This window comes from Tasmannia lanceolata, unplaced genomic scaffold (assembly GCF_043159265.1).
Source record: "Tasmannia lanceolata isolate RefF3 unplaced genomic scaffold, GAP_Taslan_0.1 ptg000016l, whole genome shotgun sequence".
NCBI lineage: Eukaryota > Viridiplantae > Streptophyta > Magnoliopsida > Canellales > Winteraceae > Tasmannia > Tasmannia lanceolata.
Window position 1 is genome coordinate 18,744,054 of NW_027518693.1, and position 21,243 is coordinate 18,765,296.

Genomic DNA, 21,243 nt, shown 5'->3' on the forward strand with positions numbered 1-21,243 from the left:
AAAAAAATCTGATTTTCTAGTCTTTTCTGCGAGACATTATTTGGAAATCCATATTTGTGGCAATTATCTTCACCCCCGCTGCTATTCGACCTTCCTGCAGCAACAGCATGACGTCCCTCTCTCCGTACAACACGAGCATGAGGATGATTGATGTATTTTGTATCCAAAGCTAATATCCAAATCCAAAAACAAAAACATGAGGTATCCAAACGTGGCCTTAACTGAAATTAACACCGGTTTGGCTTGTTGGATGATACTAGGAATGCTGTAGAATAGTTATTGGACTAGGCTTAATTTTTCTAGTCCTGGCCCACCATATTTCATTACAGGGATTAACTAGGGAATTTTGCGGCTGACTTTTGCATGAGAGAGCAGCCACACGGCTCTGCCAAGAAAAACAGCCACACGGCTCTGCCAAGAAAAACAGCCACACAGGCTCACTTTTCAGCAGATTGTCGTATTTATTTAATTCATCTGAGGTGGCTGTTCTCTAATGCAGAAGTTAGCCTTTCAGCGAAATTCTCTAGCAAATCCCTTCATTACATGTGGGATGTAATTTGGACTGTTAATCTTGTAGGCCACCATGATGTCATAGGGGATGGACATTCCCTCACCAAATGGTCCATGGATGATCCTAACTACTTAGACTATGAACAATTTACCACTGGAAATGACCAAGATACCTCTTATCATATAATATGACTAAAATACCTGTAGGTTATGAAAGTGACCAAAATCTTACCCTTAGTGAAATGTGGACTTACTTTCATTAGGAGTCTCTTCTTCGTCTGCTCGTCATCATCCAATCCAACTGGTTTGCTGCTAGCTCGGCCACGGGGGGTATCTGTTGCTTGATCTTTTCATTGGCTTGCTGAAAATGTTGATAACACCAACTCTAACTGCTTAATCTTTTGGAGCAATAGGTTGTTTCACATGGCAACAGAGGTATTGCCTAAAATTTGCATTTAAGGTCTACCCAAAAAAGAGAGGCCACATGTGAGGGGAAGTTATAAATGAATAAATAGAACCGACTCTTAACAACTTAAGCTTTTGGAGTAAATGTTGTTTCACAGTTTATTCTGGAAGAGGGGTTTGATCTTTCATATCAAGTGAATCAAAGGTCGAAAACTCTCGACTTGTTAAACGAAACCACTCTCTTATCCCAACAAATCCTGAGGGAGCACAATGATTTTGTTGCCCAATGCTTTTGCCAAGAGATAGACCAATCTCTTGGCAAGAGATTGGCACCCCAACTTCACGAAACTCAGGAATGAGGATTCGTTTTACCCTGGAGCATCTTCAGGGTAGGTCAGAACTCCAAGGAAATATGACTCATCTTCTGACAAAAGCCCTTGTAAGGGTTGTGAACCTTAAAACATTGACATGAAATAAAACATCTAGGGGAATGAAATCTAATGAATTAGAGAAGCCAATTCCTCAGTTAAGTGGGACAAAAAGTTTTAAAGGAAATACTCAGAAAAAATTGTTAAGAACCAGTGATTATTGATAAAAAGAAAAATGCCCTTTTAATGTTATAATCCTTGAAGTAATCTTAATGGAATAGCTAGTAGTTAAGAGTGACAATTGCTTATTTAAAATAATTGAGGAGAAGTATGTCAAGAATCAAGCCGACAATTGCTTATTTAAAATAATTTGCACATTTATAGTTTGGAATCATGAGTGTTTGGTGATCCAAATCATTAGTACAGGTAACAGTAATTAATCTGACTGCAGTTAGGAGGTTAAAACATCTCCTAAGTAGAGTCTGATGTAATTAATCAGATCGATTTCTGCTATAAATACAGGACACCTTGAGCCGATAAAAGGTGTGGAGAAAACTTCACCAGACAGACCTTTTACGGCCGACCCATCTCTTTGTGATTTCCAATGGAAAAATGTTCTGTAATTTACATCTACAACATCAACCCTTCAAATCTGACTGGTAATGTAACTATTCAGCTTCAGAGTTTAACAGTCAATGTTTGGCAATGGCACCTTCCAGTAATTCCAAGAGTTGAATTCCTCCTGTACAACCAAAAACTCCAAAGCTTTCATTCATGCATGATGAAAGAGAAAACAAACCCAATAAAAATAGGGAAATGATATCACCACAACCATGTTTTGATATTTGCACTAACACATCTTGTCTTTTATTATTTAAAGAGTTGTCAATGGTCATTACAGTTCCCAAAATGCTCTCACAAACCAATTAAAATAGAAAAGACAATCTGGGTTTGTGCAATTATAAAAACATGGTTGTGTTGATATCATTTCCCTAAAAATATGAGAGAGAGAGAGAGAGAGCGCTCACATGCTCGGCCAAACGAGTGGGTGGAAACATATCATTGACCAGTGTATGCAGAGATGTATAGGATTTCACATCGACACAGTGATTAATGGCCACTTCACCCTGCCAGTTATACAGAAAAAGAAAAAAAAAACAGATTAGATAGCAGATAATTCTGTTTCTAAAAATGGTCAGTGAGGGCAGGACTGGATGCATACTAAATTTTACTTTGTTGTAATAAAATAAGTCTTTTATAGAGGTAGATAACATATCTTTCATGCAAAATTTTATGATTGGTCTTAAATCATTCAAATTTAAGTTGCAAGAAAAATGCTAACTGGAGATGAAAAGTCCACAAACTCACGTCTCCCAAGTGATAACATGGTTATAGTGTTTTGAACCCAAAGCATTGTGAGAGGTGTCCAAATGTTTAGGGTATATCTGGAAACCTTGTGTTTGCAGCTGGCAATCCTCTTGTTGCAACCCTGTTTTTTTTTTAAAGTTAAAGCAAAAATGTTTGAAAATGTTTCTGACGGAAAAAATTTTATGAAATTTTTTTCTTTCCAAGGTTTAGAGAGAAATGATATGATTATGGTTATTTTAGAGGGATATCATCATATATCGATGGTTCCTCTAAAAATTGAATAGGGTTGGTTCAAAATAGTAAGAAATTTTAGAAATATTTTCCTTCACAAACCTTTCTAGAAAATTGATGAAATCCAAATAGGGCCATAGAGTAGGGTTTTGTTCCGGTAAAACTTTTTTGGATGCAATAAATGGAAACTTAACACAATAAACCAAAAACACAGATATATTTTTTATGATGAAATTTCTTGCATTGAAACTCTTGTGCATCCAATGAAGCCTAAACTATGACAGAAACAGTACCTTTGGATTGATGATTAATATTTTTCCTTTTGGGATACCCATCTTCCTGTAACTGATCTCATCAGTTTCTCTGTTACCGAAGCCTGCATAGAATGGATTGTAATCGGAAGGGAAAAGTGCCCTGATATCCTGTCAAAAATAAAATAAAATGCAAATCACATATCTACAGAAAAGTCGAAATATACAACACTGAGAACCTTTGGGCAACGATATGAAAAGTCTAGTACTCAGTGATCTCAAACCAAAGAAGAGTTGGTTTGCTGGCGGCATTATCTACTATCATTCATCATCTCCCGGGGACGAATTTCATAGATCAAGTCAGCTTTGGCTAAAATGCCTATTTATTACCTATCACTCTTTCACTATCTTGCTAGTGTGATCCATAGGATGCATACTTGGATACACCCCAAACGAATTTCCTTATTTTTTTAAAGATAAAAAAGGAATTTTCTTATGAATGATGTGGATTTCAGGAAGTATCATATAGTTGATTGGGATCTAGTTTCCAGAAAAAAAAGAAGGGATCTTGCGAATTAGAAAGATTATGGAAATGAATGAAGTCTTATTGGGTAAGTATCTATGGAGATTTGGGGTTGAGGTTGACCATTCATGGAGACCGCGATTGCTAGGAGGAATGGCGAGGATTTTGTTTGGGTGGGGATTCGGGGATGGGTTGAGAAGTTGGAAGGAAGGATGATTTATGAGTGGCAGATTAAGCCTATCTGGTTCAAGAGTTTTCAGTAAATATCTAGTTGAAGAAACAATTAGCTGATAGGTTCTGATAGTTTACCTCCAAACATGCAATCTTGAACTCATGAGGTGCTCTTCGTATGACTGCCATCAGCAAGAAAACCATGCTTCATCACATTATAGAATTAATAGAAACAAACTATGTGAATAACAGATAACTGAAACGTAAGGAAGATGTGAAACAGTATTAACTTCTCTGATATTTATCTTAGAAACTACAAACGCGTAGTACATCATGCATGCATATTTAATTCCAAACAAGATAAGCCATACGCAGAACAAAACTTAGTCAGCGCAAGCAGTAGGAAACGAAGGAAATAAGAAAATACAGTAAGCAAGCAAGGATATGAAGGTCTAGGAATTGCAACATTCTTAACTGGGAGCAGAACTCTAGGTAGATGGTTAAGGCTCACGTCAACATTTGGCACAATAGTCCAATAATTCATGTTTGTACTTTTCAATTATCAAACCACCAAAAAGTAAGGGAATTGTGCTCGCCTTCGAAAAAGCATAGGCTACCTGGCCAAAGGGTAGCACCATGATGCAATTATATATCATATCAATACACCAAGTCATGGTCCAACACTGTGTGCATACACCATAGTACATAGAGAGCATGAGGAGACGAGCAGGCACCTTAAATAGATCTAGGGAGGGCAGATGGCGCATAATAGAGGTTTCAGGTGTCGCATGGTTGCATTTAATAGGTGATTGAAACATGAACTAAAACTAAAGAGGATTAGAGCAAGAAATTAAAGAGAAATATCAGACAAAAGAAATAGACGTATTCTAAACTGAAGGGCTCCCTTGTAGAAATGGGGTGAATGGGCGCCCCCATTGGCTGCAAGGAGCAGTTGAGCATTTATGATGGCTCAAAGTTAAAGTGCATTAAATGCATAACCTCCCCTTGCAGCCAGTGGGGGGCCCTTTCACCCCATTTCTGCAAGAGTGCCCTTCAGTTTAGAATACCTCAAAGAAATAACGAAAGGGGAAGAAAGAAATTATCCCTTTGGGCCTTCTCTTGAGCAAGGGTTCATCCAAACTTGGGGGCAATTGCAATCTTCAATTCTGTAATGTATTGTCAAAAGTGGTCAAAGGCCTTTCTAGTGGCCAAAGGCCTTACATTTATAGACAAATAAAACCTGGGCTCCAAGACTTAACCCACTAATTCTAATAGAACCCAAATACCAACTCAAAGCACACTAAAATTCCAAACTTAACTAGAACTCTCTAAATGGACATCTCCTGCCACCAGTAGACTAATAGACTTCTTTAAGTTACAAGGATGGGCCCTTGGGGTCACTTAAACTTAAATGATTAATTCTAATAGAACCCAAATACCAACTCAAAGCACACTAAAATTCCAAACTTAACTAGAACTCTCTACATGGACATCTCCTACCAGCAGTAGACTAATAGACTTCTTTAAGTTACAAGGATGGGCCCTTGGGGTCACTTAAACTTAAATGATTAATTACAAATGACATAATTATCCCTGTCAATTAAGATTTTCGTCATACAATTGTGGCCCCATTTTAAACACCTGCAACATAAAGAAACTACATGATATTGATGGAAAAAGGCCGTGGTACTATTACTTGAAGGACCTTAAAAAACTAAAACAACACTTAAAATTAAAATATGGGGCCTATGATGGTCTCCTCCATTATACGCAGCTTGAAAAGATTCGACCCACTGAATCTAACGATTGTTGTAATGAGTGAGAGTTTATTGGCTTTTGGATCGTTGCATAATCTGCAAACAATTGGGCCTCCTAGCAAAATAAGTATTTCCAACACACAAGAAGCTTCGGGCAATTATGTTGTTCGTTTGAATTAATATGATCACAAGATCCGCCTCTTGCAACGTATCATCTTAGGCAGAAAAAAACTTTGGTCCTCCACTTCCTTATGTCTGTAGACTTTTGCTTCTGTGTCCCTGAGTATGTAGTAAAAATTTGGTAGGAGTCCAAATACTACAATCGGTGACTTTGTAGCCATGATCTAAAGTTCCTATTGACTATGTCGAACCATTCGCCTCCTCCAGGCATGCTGGATGACAGTTGTTGCTCTCTTGATCCAATATAATGTTCATGAGCTATCTCCTGGCAAAACCATTTTGCAGGGTTATAAACACTTTCTGAATTCTTAAAGTAACACGAGCGAGCCACATACTGTTGGAATTGTCATTGGATGACGAGTGCAGCTCTCGTCTACTGTTTGACATCAAGCACTTTCCACTATCAATCCTCGCACGCAACCTTGTATCTGGATGGATGATGTCATTTGTCTCTTGTATGCACACATGGTCTGATACATTCGCCAAGTTTTCTAGATCCCAAGACAAGCGGACAGCTTCACTGCACGAGCCTTGACTTTCTTGGCTTTCTCCTCTTGAATACTTCCAGACCGTAGCTTTTGGTGTATCTGAAAAATCTTGGGGGCAAAACGTTCCAAAAATTGGCCCCTCATGTCGATCCAACGAATGATGAGTGGGTTTCTCGTTAGGCTTTGTTGCTGCTCCAGTGTCGTTCACCATATTTTGGGAAGCCCAGCCAAAGTTAGCTTGGAAATGGAAATCATTTAGTCATCAAATGCGTTACGTTCCAAAAAATACGTCTCCAACACTTCAAACCAATCAATACATTCCCATTCAATAACTCCATAAAAATCCAGTATTTCTTGAATCCTTATGGAATATTGATTACGATTTATAAGCTCGGATCTTTCCGTCAAAATCCTGTTATGCTGAATAGCCATTCTAACCTAGTCTCTAATACCAAACTGACGTAGTATGGGTATGGAAATATCATTATGCATGCACATCAGATACAAAGTTGATGTAGGACGAATCTATGGAAGGGACATTAGGGGTGAAAATTAAGGTTTTGGATTCTAAAATATGTAATTAGATTGGAAAATTATTTCTGCTAGGCTTAGGGTAGGTTTAGAAGTGTACATACATACGTCGGGAATGTATAGACATATGTCGGAAAGGTACAGACTGCAGACATATGCCGGGAAGATGCAAGCAAGAGTTTTTGTGAGATAAAGGGGGGCAAGAATCAAAGACTAATAATGTAAAGATCAAGAACTAAAAATCAAAGAATAATATATAAAGATCAAGAACTAAAAGTAAAGAGAATTAAATCAAGAAATTAAAGAGAAAGATCAGAGAGGAGAGAAAAAGAAAGAGGAAAAATAGATTATCCCTTAGTGGCCGTTTGGATATGCGGATTTCAGAATCCTGGATTTCCTCTAAATCCTTGATGGTAGATGAGAGAAGAAGGGAAACCTCATGTCGTTTTCAGATTTCTCGCCTTCTTTCCGTCGAGCCAGAGAGCAGGAGATCGTCCCGTTTCCAGATTTTAGAAATCTCAGGATTTGGGGGGGAGGGGATTTCTAAAAGCTGGATTTCTTACTTAAAATCCAAGAAACACTGTCCGGACAGCAAACAACAGCTTGATCATGAACCCTCTTTTACGCTGCTTTCAAACTAAAACCTGGATTCTAAAATCCGCATATCCAAACAACCCCTTAGGGTCTTCTACTGAGCAAGGGTTCATCCACGATTGGGAGAAAATTGCAATCTTCTATTTTGTATTTTCTTCGCAAAAGTGGCCAAAGGCCTTACATTTATAGACAAATAAAACATGGGCTCCAAGACTCTAACCTAGTGATTTTAATAGAACCCAAATACCAACCCAAAACAAACTATATTTTGGTCCCCATCAATATCCCCTGTAACTGCAACATCAAGAGTCAACCATTGACTCGCTCCCACAACAGGGATGAAGACTATAGCAGAGATTGAGTAATTACACTCATGGGATGTTAGCACCTATATTTTGTACAGGCCTTCACTTGCTTTCTTCTAACCTAAATAGACATTTTCTTCAGCACATTGTTTAAAACCTCCCAGAGTCAATCCTTGACTCACCTAAGTCAACTAGGGCTTGGCTCTACCAAGTCAATAAGAAACTCCACCTAAAGTCTAATAAAAAAAATTGACTTGTCAATCATTGACAACCCTAGGTTACATGAGTTCCTGTTTGTGCATAAGTTTTTAATGCTGCTCCTAGACACCTTTAACTATTGTTTTCACTTCAGCTCCTATGATTTTCAGTGTTGTAGATTCTACTAGACATTATCCTACCATTGAACCATCAGAGATGTATTCTTGTTTGGGGAAAAAACACTCTGGGGCCAGGACTTTTTTAGGTATCAATTGAGCCAGATACATTAGTTCCATTCAGACTAAACATAGACTTTTTCAAAGCAAATATACCCCCTTCAATGAAAAGCAAATCTATATGGGAATTTTTGCTTCAATATACAAAGTTTTAAATTAATTAATTTTTGCATGCATTGCTTTTATCATTTGCATAATGTTTCAAGTTTTCTGCAAACAAAAGGTTCCTATGATCTTAAACATCGTAACTGAATAGAGAAAAACAAAGGAACTACTCCTTAATCACAATCACTGACTTGGGAAATGAGTCATCGGCGACGATATGAATCAGAAAGCTAACCAAGCCCTACCGACTGCTGAAAAACGTGAATGAGTACTCGCGCGATGGTTTTTATAATTGGAAGGTACCAACCATTTTCAATTTTAAATTTATGAAATTAGATTTTGCTCCACAGAATCACTATCAAAATATATGAGAGCAAGTGCCTCAAAAAAAGGGGAAAAAGTAAAGAAATATTAATGCAAAATCAGAGCATATACAAGATTCTGAGGAAAAAGACATTACCTTCACGATACAATGAGGGAAATAATCCATCAGGTGAAATGACAACAGGCCCATTGGGTAATGCTTTTCCGTCCTACAAACATCAGAAAGTAAATCTAAACAACAGAATATATAGCTAAATATGGCAGCTATTACAAGCATAGTCTTACTGTAGCTACAGAAAACTAATAAAGAAACCAAGGTTGAGGGACATTAAAGTCCTTCAATAGGCTCCACGGCAGTCAGAAGAAAACCATTAATAAGTAAAGCACAAAAAAGAACATCAGCCCACAGGGCAAACCAAAGGCCAAGGTGTGTCATCGATGGAAAGGCTAAACATAGTTGATGCCAATCTGACACATTTTTCCATTTTAAATTATCAGAAAAGAAAAGAAAATAGTCCTCATGAACTTCCAGTTCCAGGGGTCAAAGACCCCATTATGGTACCCCATAATACATTCTTATTATGAGAAGGGGTCATTCGAGCGTATGTAAATAGATACTATGTTTACATATGGATCCCTACGTCGTTACATTCCATTTAGGATTAGAAATAGGCGTAATCGGACCTGCTTTTTATCTGAATTAATCCAATCTACCAGGAGATTGTGAGTTTAATGGTTACCATGGCTCCAATAAAAGACCATAAAGTGTCAGAAAGACAAGAAATCATGGTTTATATTACCTGTTTAAGGTTGAGGAGGAAACTTCTAGTCAGATATGCCTGAACAATGGCACGAGCACTCAGAAAAAGTAGCTGATAACCATTTTCCTGTATTTAAGTACAATCAGGAAAAATGTCACTCCCATGCAAAAAAAAAAAACACTGATGGATCTATAGTTTAAAAGATTATGGGAAAAAAGGCACTACTATCTTTGTGTAACTCTTCGATAAATTACTTTAGAAACGATAATGCTTGGCAGAAAATATCATATACATCAAACACAAACACAAGGAGGTTTCCTAACAGCTTGACATAATTACAATAGGGAAATGATTTCACCACAAACATGTTTTGATACATGACGCTCATGTTTCTTGTCTTTTACATTTAAAGAGCTGTTAAATGGTTTTTATGGTCCCCAAAAAGCATTTAGTGACAGTTAAATGCTAAAAAACAAGATACATGAGCGTCTTGTATCAAAACATAGTTGTGCTGAAATCATTTCCCTTACTATATAAATCATAAAATAAAAGAAGCAGAGGATTTAAGGTCTGAAGCCAAGTGTGCAATAGCTCTACAGCTACATGCTATCATGGTTTTAAATTTCACCAAAATCGACATGAAATGACCAAAATGTTTCCGTTTTCATCCTCACCGAAATGCATACTGAAACTAAAATCGTTAGTATATTAGTGGTATACTATGTGAGTATGTGTTGCATAATTATATTTAGCATTATGACGCATGTATTATGTATAAATGTTTATATGAAATACATGTGAATTGTGGTATGAACTGAACGTATCAGACATGTGCACCAGCACATGTCACTAGGTGTTTGATGTTAAACCACTATGGGATGCTTGCTCGATATTGTTAAAGCATTATGTGTGGGGTTTTTTTGCTAATGTGTTGGCTTTTTGTGTGTATTTGTGCTTCTTCCAGCACCTCCTAAAAAGTTTCATCTCAAGTGCCTATTTGGATTCTAAGAAAAGTCAAAGGGGAAAGCCTTTCCTTTTCCTTTCCTACAAATATGAAATATAAATCTTTTTCCCTAAAAGACACTCCTCTCGTTTGGAAGATGTTTGAAAAAGAAAAAGAGCACATCATTAAGTGATCAGAAATGGTCACAAACAATGCTTAAAGAGGAAGCCCAACTCATGATTAAAATAACTAACTCAAATAAGACACTGCAAAATTTGGAAGGAGAGGAGTAATTAAATAATTAAATCTTTGACAACAAATGTTACCCCAACATGGAAAATTTTCAAAATGGAAAACGCTATGGCGATGTTGGGTACAAAAATATCAAGCATATTATGAGTACAAGATTGGTGTGCGCGTGTGCACACATGGGTGGGTTGGGGGGGGGGGGGTGTTGTAGAAACAAAAACAAAGCCTTGTAACCTCTGTTATTTCTCCCTATACAGTGTCAGTGTCAGTATTACTAACATTAATGGGAGAGAGATTAATAACTTACATTTTATATTATTTAACACGATATGCATTTTGTGTATTACATCCCAGTGTTCAAAAACTCTTTTGACTAAGAGCTAAGTCCAAATTTCTCATTGACCTGGCTAGGTAGAAGTTGGAAATTGAAAAACAACCTCCCAGTGATGTACATCATTTAACACTTGGAATCTTCTGTCAAATCTCGATAAGATGAATTACAAACTCATATCTTGCTTTTGCAGTGATATTTCACATAGCATTCACTTGCATACCACAGAAAGTTGGCATAAATAGCACGAAAATGGAGCTATGCATGAGACCAATGATATCTCAGATATGCATGATACCAATAACTTGTAAATGGAAAGCGTAACTTGGAGGTAGATGATGCAGACAGAGGTTTCACCATTTCTCAGGTTTGAAGAAATCACCAAGTCTTAGGTGTCTGGAGCATAGATTTGTCTTAGAAATGCTGATTGTTTGATTGAAGGAGAATATTAATATTCCCCAGATTATTAAAAAGAAACCCTAATTCTTATATGGAAGTTTCAGAAACCATACGACATATCTTGACGAAAGTTGCTTACACATTTTGGAAATATGTTCCTACATAAAGAAAAAAGGTGGAATCCATGATTTCAACTTTAAAAATGTGAACACCCCTCACTCTATCTCTCAGGTCTAAGATTATATCTTAATTTTTTAGAAATCTTCAGTAGTCTCTGATCAACAACAAGGCCTGTGACCAACTAAGGTGAGAATCGCCAGATCATGTCCTCCCGAGCATGCATACCTTTCCTTTAGCCTCCTCAGGATCGTTCCTCGCATGCCTCATCAGAACTCCCAGCTGATCAACAGAGCTTGGGCCAAAGATGACCCTCAAATGTATTGAGTATTGTCCTTGCTCCTGTCCCATCTTAAGTCGTGTTATTGCTCGCCCTTTCTTGATGATCGTCGTGTTTGGACCCCTGACCCCTCTAGTTCGTTTTCAGGTCCTTCTTTTTTCTATAGATTGGCTCCCTGGATCAGGAAGCATCTCGATGCTCAAGAATATGGAAAGTAGAGGCCCCTCCTAGGGTTTTGACCTTTGCTTGGACTGTGGTCAGGAAGACAATAAATATGTGTGATCGATTGAAAAGGAGGAAAGTACATTTGGCGAGTCAATGCATTTTTTGTTGTTGCAACGATGAATCTTTGGACCATCTTCTTGTCCATTGTCCCTTTTCATTCCGGCTTTGGATGAGAACAATTTGCTTTTCTGGACTTATGTGGGCCCTTCAAGGGTCTATTAAGTCGATCATCCTCAAATGGTTTGGAGACGTTGGTAGAGCCATGTGGAAACTTGTTCCTGTCGCTTTGATTTGGCACTTACGGAAGGAAAGGAATAACCACATATTTAGAGGTGTAAATCGTAGTTGGGAAAGAAATGCTTTTGAAGTCCAAGCGAATATCATAGCATGGAGCGGTATTGGGAAGGACAGTCCAAGCTACGGGGACGTTTTAAGAAATTTGAAGACCGTAATCTTTGAAAAAAAGAAGCAGCAGCCCATCGCGCCTAAGTGGAACCCTCCACACCAATTGGTCGGATTAAATTGAATTTTGATGGCAGCTCTAAAGGAAATCCTGGTCGTGCAGAGATTGGTGGTCTGTTCAGGGACTCTAGGGGATCCATTCTTCAGTCTTACTCTGGTCCAGTAGGCATTTGCGACTCAAATGAAGCGGAAGCTCGTGCAGTATTATGGGGTTTGATGTGGTTTGCAAATCATGGGTTTGGCCATTTAATTGTAGAACGTGATTCATCTAATGCTATATCTTGGGCCACCAACAAAGCCATAGGTCCTTGGGAGATTGCAAGCATTGTAGACGAAATTAGGGACATTGTTGCATCTTTATCGCCAAAGTTTCAGCATATGCGTCGGTTGGTTAATGAAGCGGCCAACAAACTCGCTAAAGATGGGGCAAATAGAGATGATATCGTTATTATTCAGTCGGATCACATTTTGGAGTCGACGATTATCTAGAGGGTTTTGCAGTCTTCTTTTTTGACCGAGGACGGTTAGTTCTGTATTTGGTCTTCATGTAATCTGTTACACTTGTGGGACACCTTGTCCCTTCGCTGTAATAGTTTTTCATTTTAATAAAATTGTTACCTTAAAGACCCTCAAATGGCCCTTCTGTCACTTTGCACATGCGATCCGTAGGCAACGTGTAACCATTCTCCTTAGTCAAATACTCAGTTGGGCCTTACCAGTTTGTAGCAATCACAGGCAGCGACATCGCCATGGCTTCTACTAGAGGCCTACCCCAATAACAGCTCTACCCACCTCACTCCATTCCTCTATCAGCCTTCTCCAGCTTGATTTGGGATTCCTGCAACTCTCTCTCTCTCTCTCTCTCCCTCTCTCTCTCCATAGGACCTATCCTATAACAGTTTTGTTTTAAATTGTTGTGATTTATGCAGCAACCAGAGACGAGAGAGAACGAGATCCCAGATGCAGCGACCTACGGATTGATGGGGAAGAGAAAATGAGATGAAGAGAGAGAATGGGAGAGGGTGAGGGAGAGGTATTTAAGCTCAGACATTGCTGATGACAACACCCTTTCTTGGCAAGTTGGCATTTCCGCCCTCCCGTGATGAAGATCAGAGGGAGAGGAGAGAGTGAGCGAAATGCATGTATTTTGGAGAAGTGGAGACATATTTTTTTTTTGGAGGGTTGGGGGCGTTGTACCCTATAGTTTCTCGTGGGGAAAGGAAAGCCGGATCCCACCCTATAACATAGAAAGATATTATGCGATTTGGCATAATCCCATTTCCACATGGAAACACATATCCACCCGGGGTATCCCCTTTCCTTCTACTACCAAACAATAGAAAGGGTGGAAACTTGGAAATGAGTTTCCTTTCCATCTCTTTCCACCCCTTTCTTACAAACCAAACAGCACCTAAATGTCCATCATTTGCATATATTACTATATGTTTACGTGATTTTATAGGATTTCTACCAAAATTAACCGAAACCGACATGTTTCCATTTCTTTCACACATGAAATTGAAATGCATCCTGAAACTGAAGCCTAAAACTAAGCAAGTCATCTGCGAGTATGATTAATGATTATCCATAAAAAAAAAAAAACCCATACGAGAAAGCAAGCTTTATCTGAGCTCATTGGAAATGGTGATCAAGATTTTTTCTGTGAAGGAAATCACGGAACACGTAAAAAGGAATAGCTTGTAATACTGCCTAGAAAGTGCCAAACCACTGCTTGAAGCCCCTAAAGGATATAAAAGCTAGGGATTTTAAAGAAAAATGTGGAAGTGTTGATCATAGGGACCTAGTATGAGGGCAGTTTCACAGAATAGTCTGCAGTTGCCTTCATTTCCAATAACTTCATTAAATCAGTTCACATTTTGTACTTTCATTTTGTGGAGGGTTTCAATAGAGAGTTTGGCAACTATGGTTCCAATCATCACATGGCACAAGTGAAAATTTGGGCTGCCATTTTATCTGGATGGAAGTAGGTAATAGAATTATTGAATTGAACAAAAAAATAAATCAGAAAAAATAAGTCCTGAAGTGTATAAATGAATAAACAAGGAAAGATTAAGTTACCTTAATTGCAGAGAAAAGCCGTGCTACCCCAGATTGTGTCCAATCTTTCCCAACCAAAGGCATGAACTGGCCTAGAACATCAGACCTAAAAAAGGCATGGACAAAATCACTTGATTAGTCATATTCTGCTTGTAGAAGCAAAGAGGTCCTAATCTGGAGTCAAAGATACATCAGTCCTATACATTCTTGATTAACATAATTGCTAAAAATGCTAACATTTGCTTGTAGAGTAAAATTGTGTATGCCACCAGGAACGGTACTACAAGAAAAAAATGTTACAAATAAAAACCAGCTTTACATCACACATGAAGAAGTTCGGCAACAAGATTTTGAATTATGTTTCTTAAGGACATCTACTATTTGTAACAATATGAATAGATTTTGTGAAATATAATACCAAATTGCAAGTTGGGGACCGGTTGAATTGTGTCACGTACAATGGAAGTCAAGGATGGAATTCTCGGTTTTGAGTCTTTTGACTGTCCAAAATGGGTGAGCAGAATTGGTAAGCATTTCCACTGAAAATATATAATCTATCCATACATTGCATGCAGCCAGCAGGGTTGGAAAAAGACCCTACAACTAAGTTTGAGCTACCATTCGAGCTGAGAGAATCACACAGTAATCCATACTCCACTTCTGAGTACCAATTGCCGGTCATTGGTGTAATCTCTGTGACCTTATAACAATGCTGTTCGGTTCCATCGTGCCCACCAATGGAATCCAGCGGATGTGAACCAGCACAGACTCTATCTAGCGATTGTTAGCTTCAGCTTAAAGCATGGATTAGGAAGGAGTGAGGCCATAGATGGAAAAGTGCCACTAAAAAAGGGTTTTCCTTCAAAAAATGCAAGTAGAAGATTGTCATTTTACTTGTTTAAAAGGTAACCAAATGATGGAGTGGGGCCACATACCCTAAAATTATGGCCTCATTCTACTAGTGTTACATGGAACCAAATACAATCTCTTCTACTTTTCTTGCATTCTACTAGCCTTTTAGGCTTTTATAGGACAACCAAACAAAACTTTTGAAGTGTACTCGAAGGCTTTTTTTTCTGAATCGAAGACTACTTTAAGACCACTACACTACTATTTTACAAGGAGACCACTTGACCACTATTCTATGGGGACATAGGAAAAACAACCAAAAAGAGCCTAAGAAGATCCAGATTTGCGATGGAAATCAATTGAGAAATTGAGAATTAAGCTTGATTTTCGCAAATAAACCTCAAGGGCAAAAGAGAAACAATAGATTTTTTTTTTAAGACATGGCAATAATACCAAACAATAGATATAAGGGTTGTATGCTTTCATTCTGATAGTTTTGTTCTTGGATGATCCTTGAGAATCAGTTTCAAACTCTTTACTCTTGTTACCATCCCTAGACATGGAGGTGCATTTCATGCCACCTCAATATCAAAAGAGCTCCAAAGTTACTCATGGAAGACGTTGACTGGATTTTACAGAAGTACAATGCCAAATTAAAAGTTCACTCATTAAACCATAAGAAAATCCAAATCTGGGATGGAAATCGATTGAGAAATGGAGGTTTAAGCGTGATCTCTGTTAATAAACCTAGGGGAAAAAGAAAAACCAAGAGATATAAGAGTTGGATGCATTATATACAGACACCAAGAGATGTAAATGCAAAAAAGGGAGACGGGTTGATCTGGACATGTCAACAGATAGGCAAGGGCATGGAAAGAGAAGCACTCTGGTTGAGAGACGTAATGGCTCAAATTTGGGAAAGAGAAACATAAGAGATCTTATGGCTTGATCCATTATACATACACACACATAGATTATCCAATATAAATATTATATTTCACAATACAGACTGGGCAAGGTTGTAGTAGGTTATCCTGATAGCCAGACATAAACCAAATAAAACCTAATAAAAAAGGTGATTTCCACATCAAGGTGACAAGGGACGTCCTTTTACCATAACCACTGCAATAAACTACCTCACGGTGGTCATCATGGCAAGCACAGCAGAACTTTCTAGGAATACACAAATTGTACACGAAAATTATTTACGAAAGAATTCAAATATGTTGCCGAGCCTATCGTATCAATGGCATAATAAATTAATGATACAACAGGAATTACTTGGTAATTGTCCCATCAACATCAGATATAACTATTCGTGCATTCCACTTCCACAAGTAAACATGGGCATCAACCTGTTGAAAAATTGCAATCAGTGGTTAGTAAGTGGTAAGGATGCCACGACAAATGATCATAATCATGCTGTAAATATTAAGCTGTACAAGAAATAGCAGACCTGTTGCTTCCCTAGAACCCTAGTAGAGAAAATGAAGGCTATCATATTTTGACCATCTTTTAGATTCAAAGATGCAATCTGCTCACTAGTTGGTAGATTTGTCCGCAGGAATTGCTTGCGAGGAGACTCATTGTCACCATTGGCTGTCGAAGTTGGCTCCGCATTTGGACTCTGCAAGCAAGATTCAGAGTCAACAAATACCTCCTCGCTGGAACAGTTACTATTAGTGTGTTGAAGGGATTTAACCCTTCTAAATGGAATTGGCCAGAGCCTCCACCTGCGACCAGAAGGGGTGGAAGAGAGTCCAGGATTATCTTCCCTGATCTTTGGTGTCTCATCCTGTTCAACAGGAATATCATCTTTTGGTTCAGCAGGCAAATGCAAACCGAACGCAGCCATTCCAAGAATGATAGGAGCAGCCTTATCCCATGGCAAATACCTCTCTTTAAATCTGACAATAAGGCTTTCATTCTTAATGATTGACTCTCTGGAGACTATGAATTCTTCTTTGGTTATGCGATGTGCATTAAAGACTTCATCAGCAGAGCCAAGTCCCATACCAGCACGTAATAAGTTCCCGCATAGAGAAATTTCAAAACCTGCAAATCACAAGAACAGTGAAGTAAAAAGATGGATCTTCTACTCCACAAGGAACAAATGGGAGTCCTCCACAACAGTATATTATAAACTCTAAGTTGTCCTTACCCGTGCCTATACAAGGTGCTGTCCCTCCACCAGATACCTCGGTCTAGGGTTCCGGTGTACTGGGCTTATTGAATTCGTCTTCAAAGGCATGTCTGATTTGACTAGGCCCCTGAGGGCCGTGCACTGCAGGAAGAAGCCCATTCTCCTGTTCCAAATCATTACTAACAGAATGTACAGAGGCACCATCAGAACTCATATATTCCGTGTTCCCTTTAATCGATGCATTAGTTTCAGAGTCCACTTGTATGGTTGAAGTTGGGGACCCACTGTTGCATGGTGAATAAGAATTGGGAAGAGGTACTCTGGCACCATTTTCGAATTTAAGATCCCTCCCACCTTGTGCTTCCTCCATTGATCGGTGGCTAGAAGGAGAGTTCTGCGAATCATGGGTACTAACATTTGCTGCCAAACCTGTGGATGGAGAACATGCGGCTTGTGTATCCTCATTCTCAATCTCAAAGGCTAGATCTGAAAGTGCCAAGCAACTCTGGAAGACCTCTTTTCTACTCATACTAACATTGACATCATCTTGCAACTGCTCGATTGTTACCTCTGAGCCTTCACCTGGGCCCAGATGAAACTGTGGTGTACTTAACTGCACGTTATATGTGTTCTCTTCACATGAAGAGATGGGCGCTGTCAGTATATGACCATCCACACTCACTAAGACTACTCCTGAATCTGAACTCTGAGATTTCACTAAATCCTCCATGTGTTCTAAGCTCCCATAATGATAAGAACCATCCCCCGGTGACCCAGGACTGACTTGAGATTGAGTATCTTGAAATTCATATAAATTCTGTTCATTCACAGCTTCGCCATTGCCAATTTGATCTGTGCCTAACGGAACACATCCATTCAAGAATTTGATGTCTTCATCAACACTCGGAACACCATTCTCATTTCGGTGATTACTTCCATTAATAACATTATCATCTTGGGTGACTTCCGATATGTCAGAATTATTTAGAACCTGATCCGTTCCATTATCTTTATTAGACACAACCTCTCGAACGAAATAAGCTTCACCCGAATTATCAAGGTACATATGAAATCCGGCTTCAATGCCATTGACCGAAATGCGGACTATTTTCTCAGCGCCTTTGAGAACACCCTGAAATTTACCAAAACGCACGTACCAAGGCGTGCTTCGGTAGGTGCCATCCTCTTGCTCAACAACAATGATGTCTACAGCACCACCAAAGGGATGAAAAGGGGTGGCAACAGAATAAACGCCCTGTGAAATGAGACTCCCAACTTTACCAACTACATTCATCTTGCCCGACTAACCAAAAGCAAAGAAAGACTCCCAAAATCTTGATTCTATATAATTAACAACACAATCTCAGACCAATTTCTCTGAGTATCTGAATAATTAACATAAACAAATGATTCCGACTACAATCCACTTTCCTAGTGATTTCTGCAAGAGAATCAAAATTCAAAAATAAATGCAAAACACAAAATCAGGTTACCATTCTAAAGCAGATAACAAGAATCATTTCGCAGATAATTACATGGAAAATTACCAGAGATTAGTCCGCAGCAAACTATAACCCTAGAATTTCTAGATTTCAAAATCAGCGAGGGAAAATTAATGAACAAAATATGAAAAAGAGAGAAAAGATTGGCAATTTCAAAGAGAATCAAAATTCAAAAAGAGAAGCAAAACACAAAATCATGTTACCATCCTAAATCAGAAAACAAGAATCATTTCACAGATAATTTCATGGAGAATTACCAGAGATTATTACGCAGCAAACTAAAACCCTAGAATATCTAAAGTTCATAAATCAGCAAGGGAAAATTAATGAACAAAATTTGACAAAAGAGAGAGCAAAGATCAGCAATTTCAAAGAGAATCAAATTTCAAAAAAAAAAAAAAAAACGACATCATATTACCATCCTAAATCAGATAACAAGAATCATTTAGCAGATAATTACATGGACAATTACCAGTGATCGCTCCGAAGCAAACTAAAACCCTAGAATTTCTAGAATTCGAAAGTCGGTGAGGGAAAATTAATGAACAAAAAAAATGAAAGAGACAGCAAGAATCTGGAATTTAAAAGATTAACATAAATTAATCAAATCCGAAAACCCTAGAATTTCTAGAATTCAAAAGTCAGCGAGGGAAAATCCATGAACAATAAATGTAAAAAGATAGCAAGAAACGTGAATTTAAAAGATTAGCATAAATTAATCAAATTCAAGACCCAACACTTCTCTCTGATTCCGATTTCATTCAAGATTTCTACAACAGAACCGGAAATTTAAAAAAAAAAAAAAACCTGATCGAGGAATTAAATTTCCACTATTCAAAGAATCACACCTCAGTTTTGATCACTGAATTGAAACCCTAGAGCGTTCAGTTTTTTCTGGAATTCGAACGATAAAGACTCCACGTGAGAGCTGAGGACTGAGACTTTTATTTTACTTTTCTTTACGTTTTTAGCGGAGATAGAGTTGGGAGTTTGAATCGAATTGAATACTGATCGGACCGAGAAATGAACATAAACAGGTATCATCTATCTATATTTTTCGAGAATGCGCTTGACGTTTGGACAAATTACGAAATAACCTGATCGTGTCCGAAATCTACTTTTGGAAAGTGTTTCCGAAATCTAGTTTTGGAAAGTGTTTTCCATGTGGTAATTAGAAAGTCACCGCTTCTAGAAAGTAGAAAGTTAGAGATATGTTATTATGAATAGAAGATCCCACTAGGTAGAAATTTAATATTATGTGTTGAAACTTGAAAAGTGGATAGTTTTAGGAAAGTTTTTCGTTTCCAAACTTTTCCAGAAAAAATTCCAAACTTTGTATACTTTTCCAATATACAAAGTATAAAACAAAGTGAGTAGTGCCATCATCAAAATGTGGCTGTTCTGCTAGAGAAAATCTAACTCTCATATAGTAACTTATTCCATAATAGCGCTACTTACTTTGCTTTATGGCTCGTTCGACAAGCCTTCTCATTTTCTCTTGACTAAACGGGTGGAAGTGGGATAATGTGAATCTTCGGGTGCTAAAGAAAATCTAACTCTTACATAAGGAGTTTTTATATGGTGCCCGAGCATCAAGTCTGGTGTGGGCAGTACCATCCTCGATATTTGATCTAATAGCAGCCTACTTTTCAAGAGGTTGTTGTGGGTGGTACTTTTGCCCTACCGCCCACACGGGACTTGACGCTCATGCACCATATAATTCATTTCGGGATTTGCTAGCAAATCCCATTTCTCTATAACTAGCTCCGTAACATCGCCACTTGTTTTGCTTTAGGGCTCATTCTACAAGTCTTCTCATTCACATTCGACTAAATGGTCGGAAATGGGATAATGAGAATCTTCGGAAGCGACGCCTGATCACTTCAAAAAATCCCATTTTTTCGACTGGTATGAAGCAAAAATGAGAGAAACAGGTTGGTTAAATCCAAGTTGTTGAACTGCATTTTATTTAAATTTTCTATTTTCCTCAGTGCACCTAAAAAAAGCCGGTGGGAGAATGGTTGCTTATTTTAGTCATTCTCTGCGAGACAAGGCATTTTGGTTATTTTCTACGGATATAAGGACATTCTGGTCATTTTATATGAGAAAAAAAGAATTTTGGTCATTTTTAATGAGATAGAGTATTTTGGCTATTTTTCATGAGATAATGACATTTGAGTATTTTAAGATTTTTTTTCTTTTACTGGATTTTATTTTTATTTTTTTAATAAAAATTTAATTTTTCTTATTTTCCATTATATAAGGTTATTTTGATTATTTTCATGAGATAAGGGTAATTTGGTCATTTTAAATGATATATGCGTATTTCAGGGATTTTTTAATTTTGCTATTTTCTCATTTTCCACGTTTTGAGGGTAT

General features: G+C 37.9%; 1 protein-coding gene across 1 annotated transcript; it reads right to left on the minus strand.

The window, feature by feature from the left end:
* Nucleotides 1-1,614: 1,614 nt before the first annotated feature.
* On the minus strand, nucleotides 1,615-19,869 carry PAH1 (Lipin family protein). Its single transcript, XM_077356742.1, has 11 exons — nucleotides 19,713-19,869; nucleotides 17,429-18,803; nucleotides 16,676-17,274; nucleotides 16,501-16,574; nucleotides 14,392-14,476; nucleotides 9,346-9,432; nucleotides 8,682-8,754; nucleotides 3,966-4,009; nucleotides 3,176-3,304; nucleotides 2,312-2,410; nucleotides 1,615-2,025 (listed from the first exon to the last, which is right to left on the minus strand). Exons 2-11 carry the CDS (start codon nucleotides 18,654-18,656, stop codon nucleotides 1,969-1,971), a joined length of 2,475 nt encoding a protein of 824 aa, XP_077212857.1. The 5' UTR covers nucleotides 18,657-18,803; nucleotides 19,713-19,869; the 3' UTR covers nucleotides 1,615-1,968.
* Nucleotides 19,870-21,243: the final 1,374 nt, after the last annotated feature.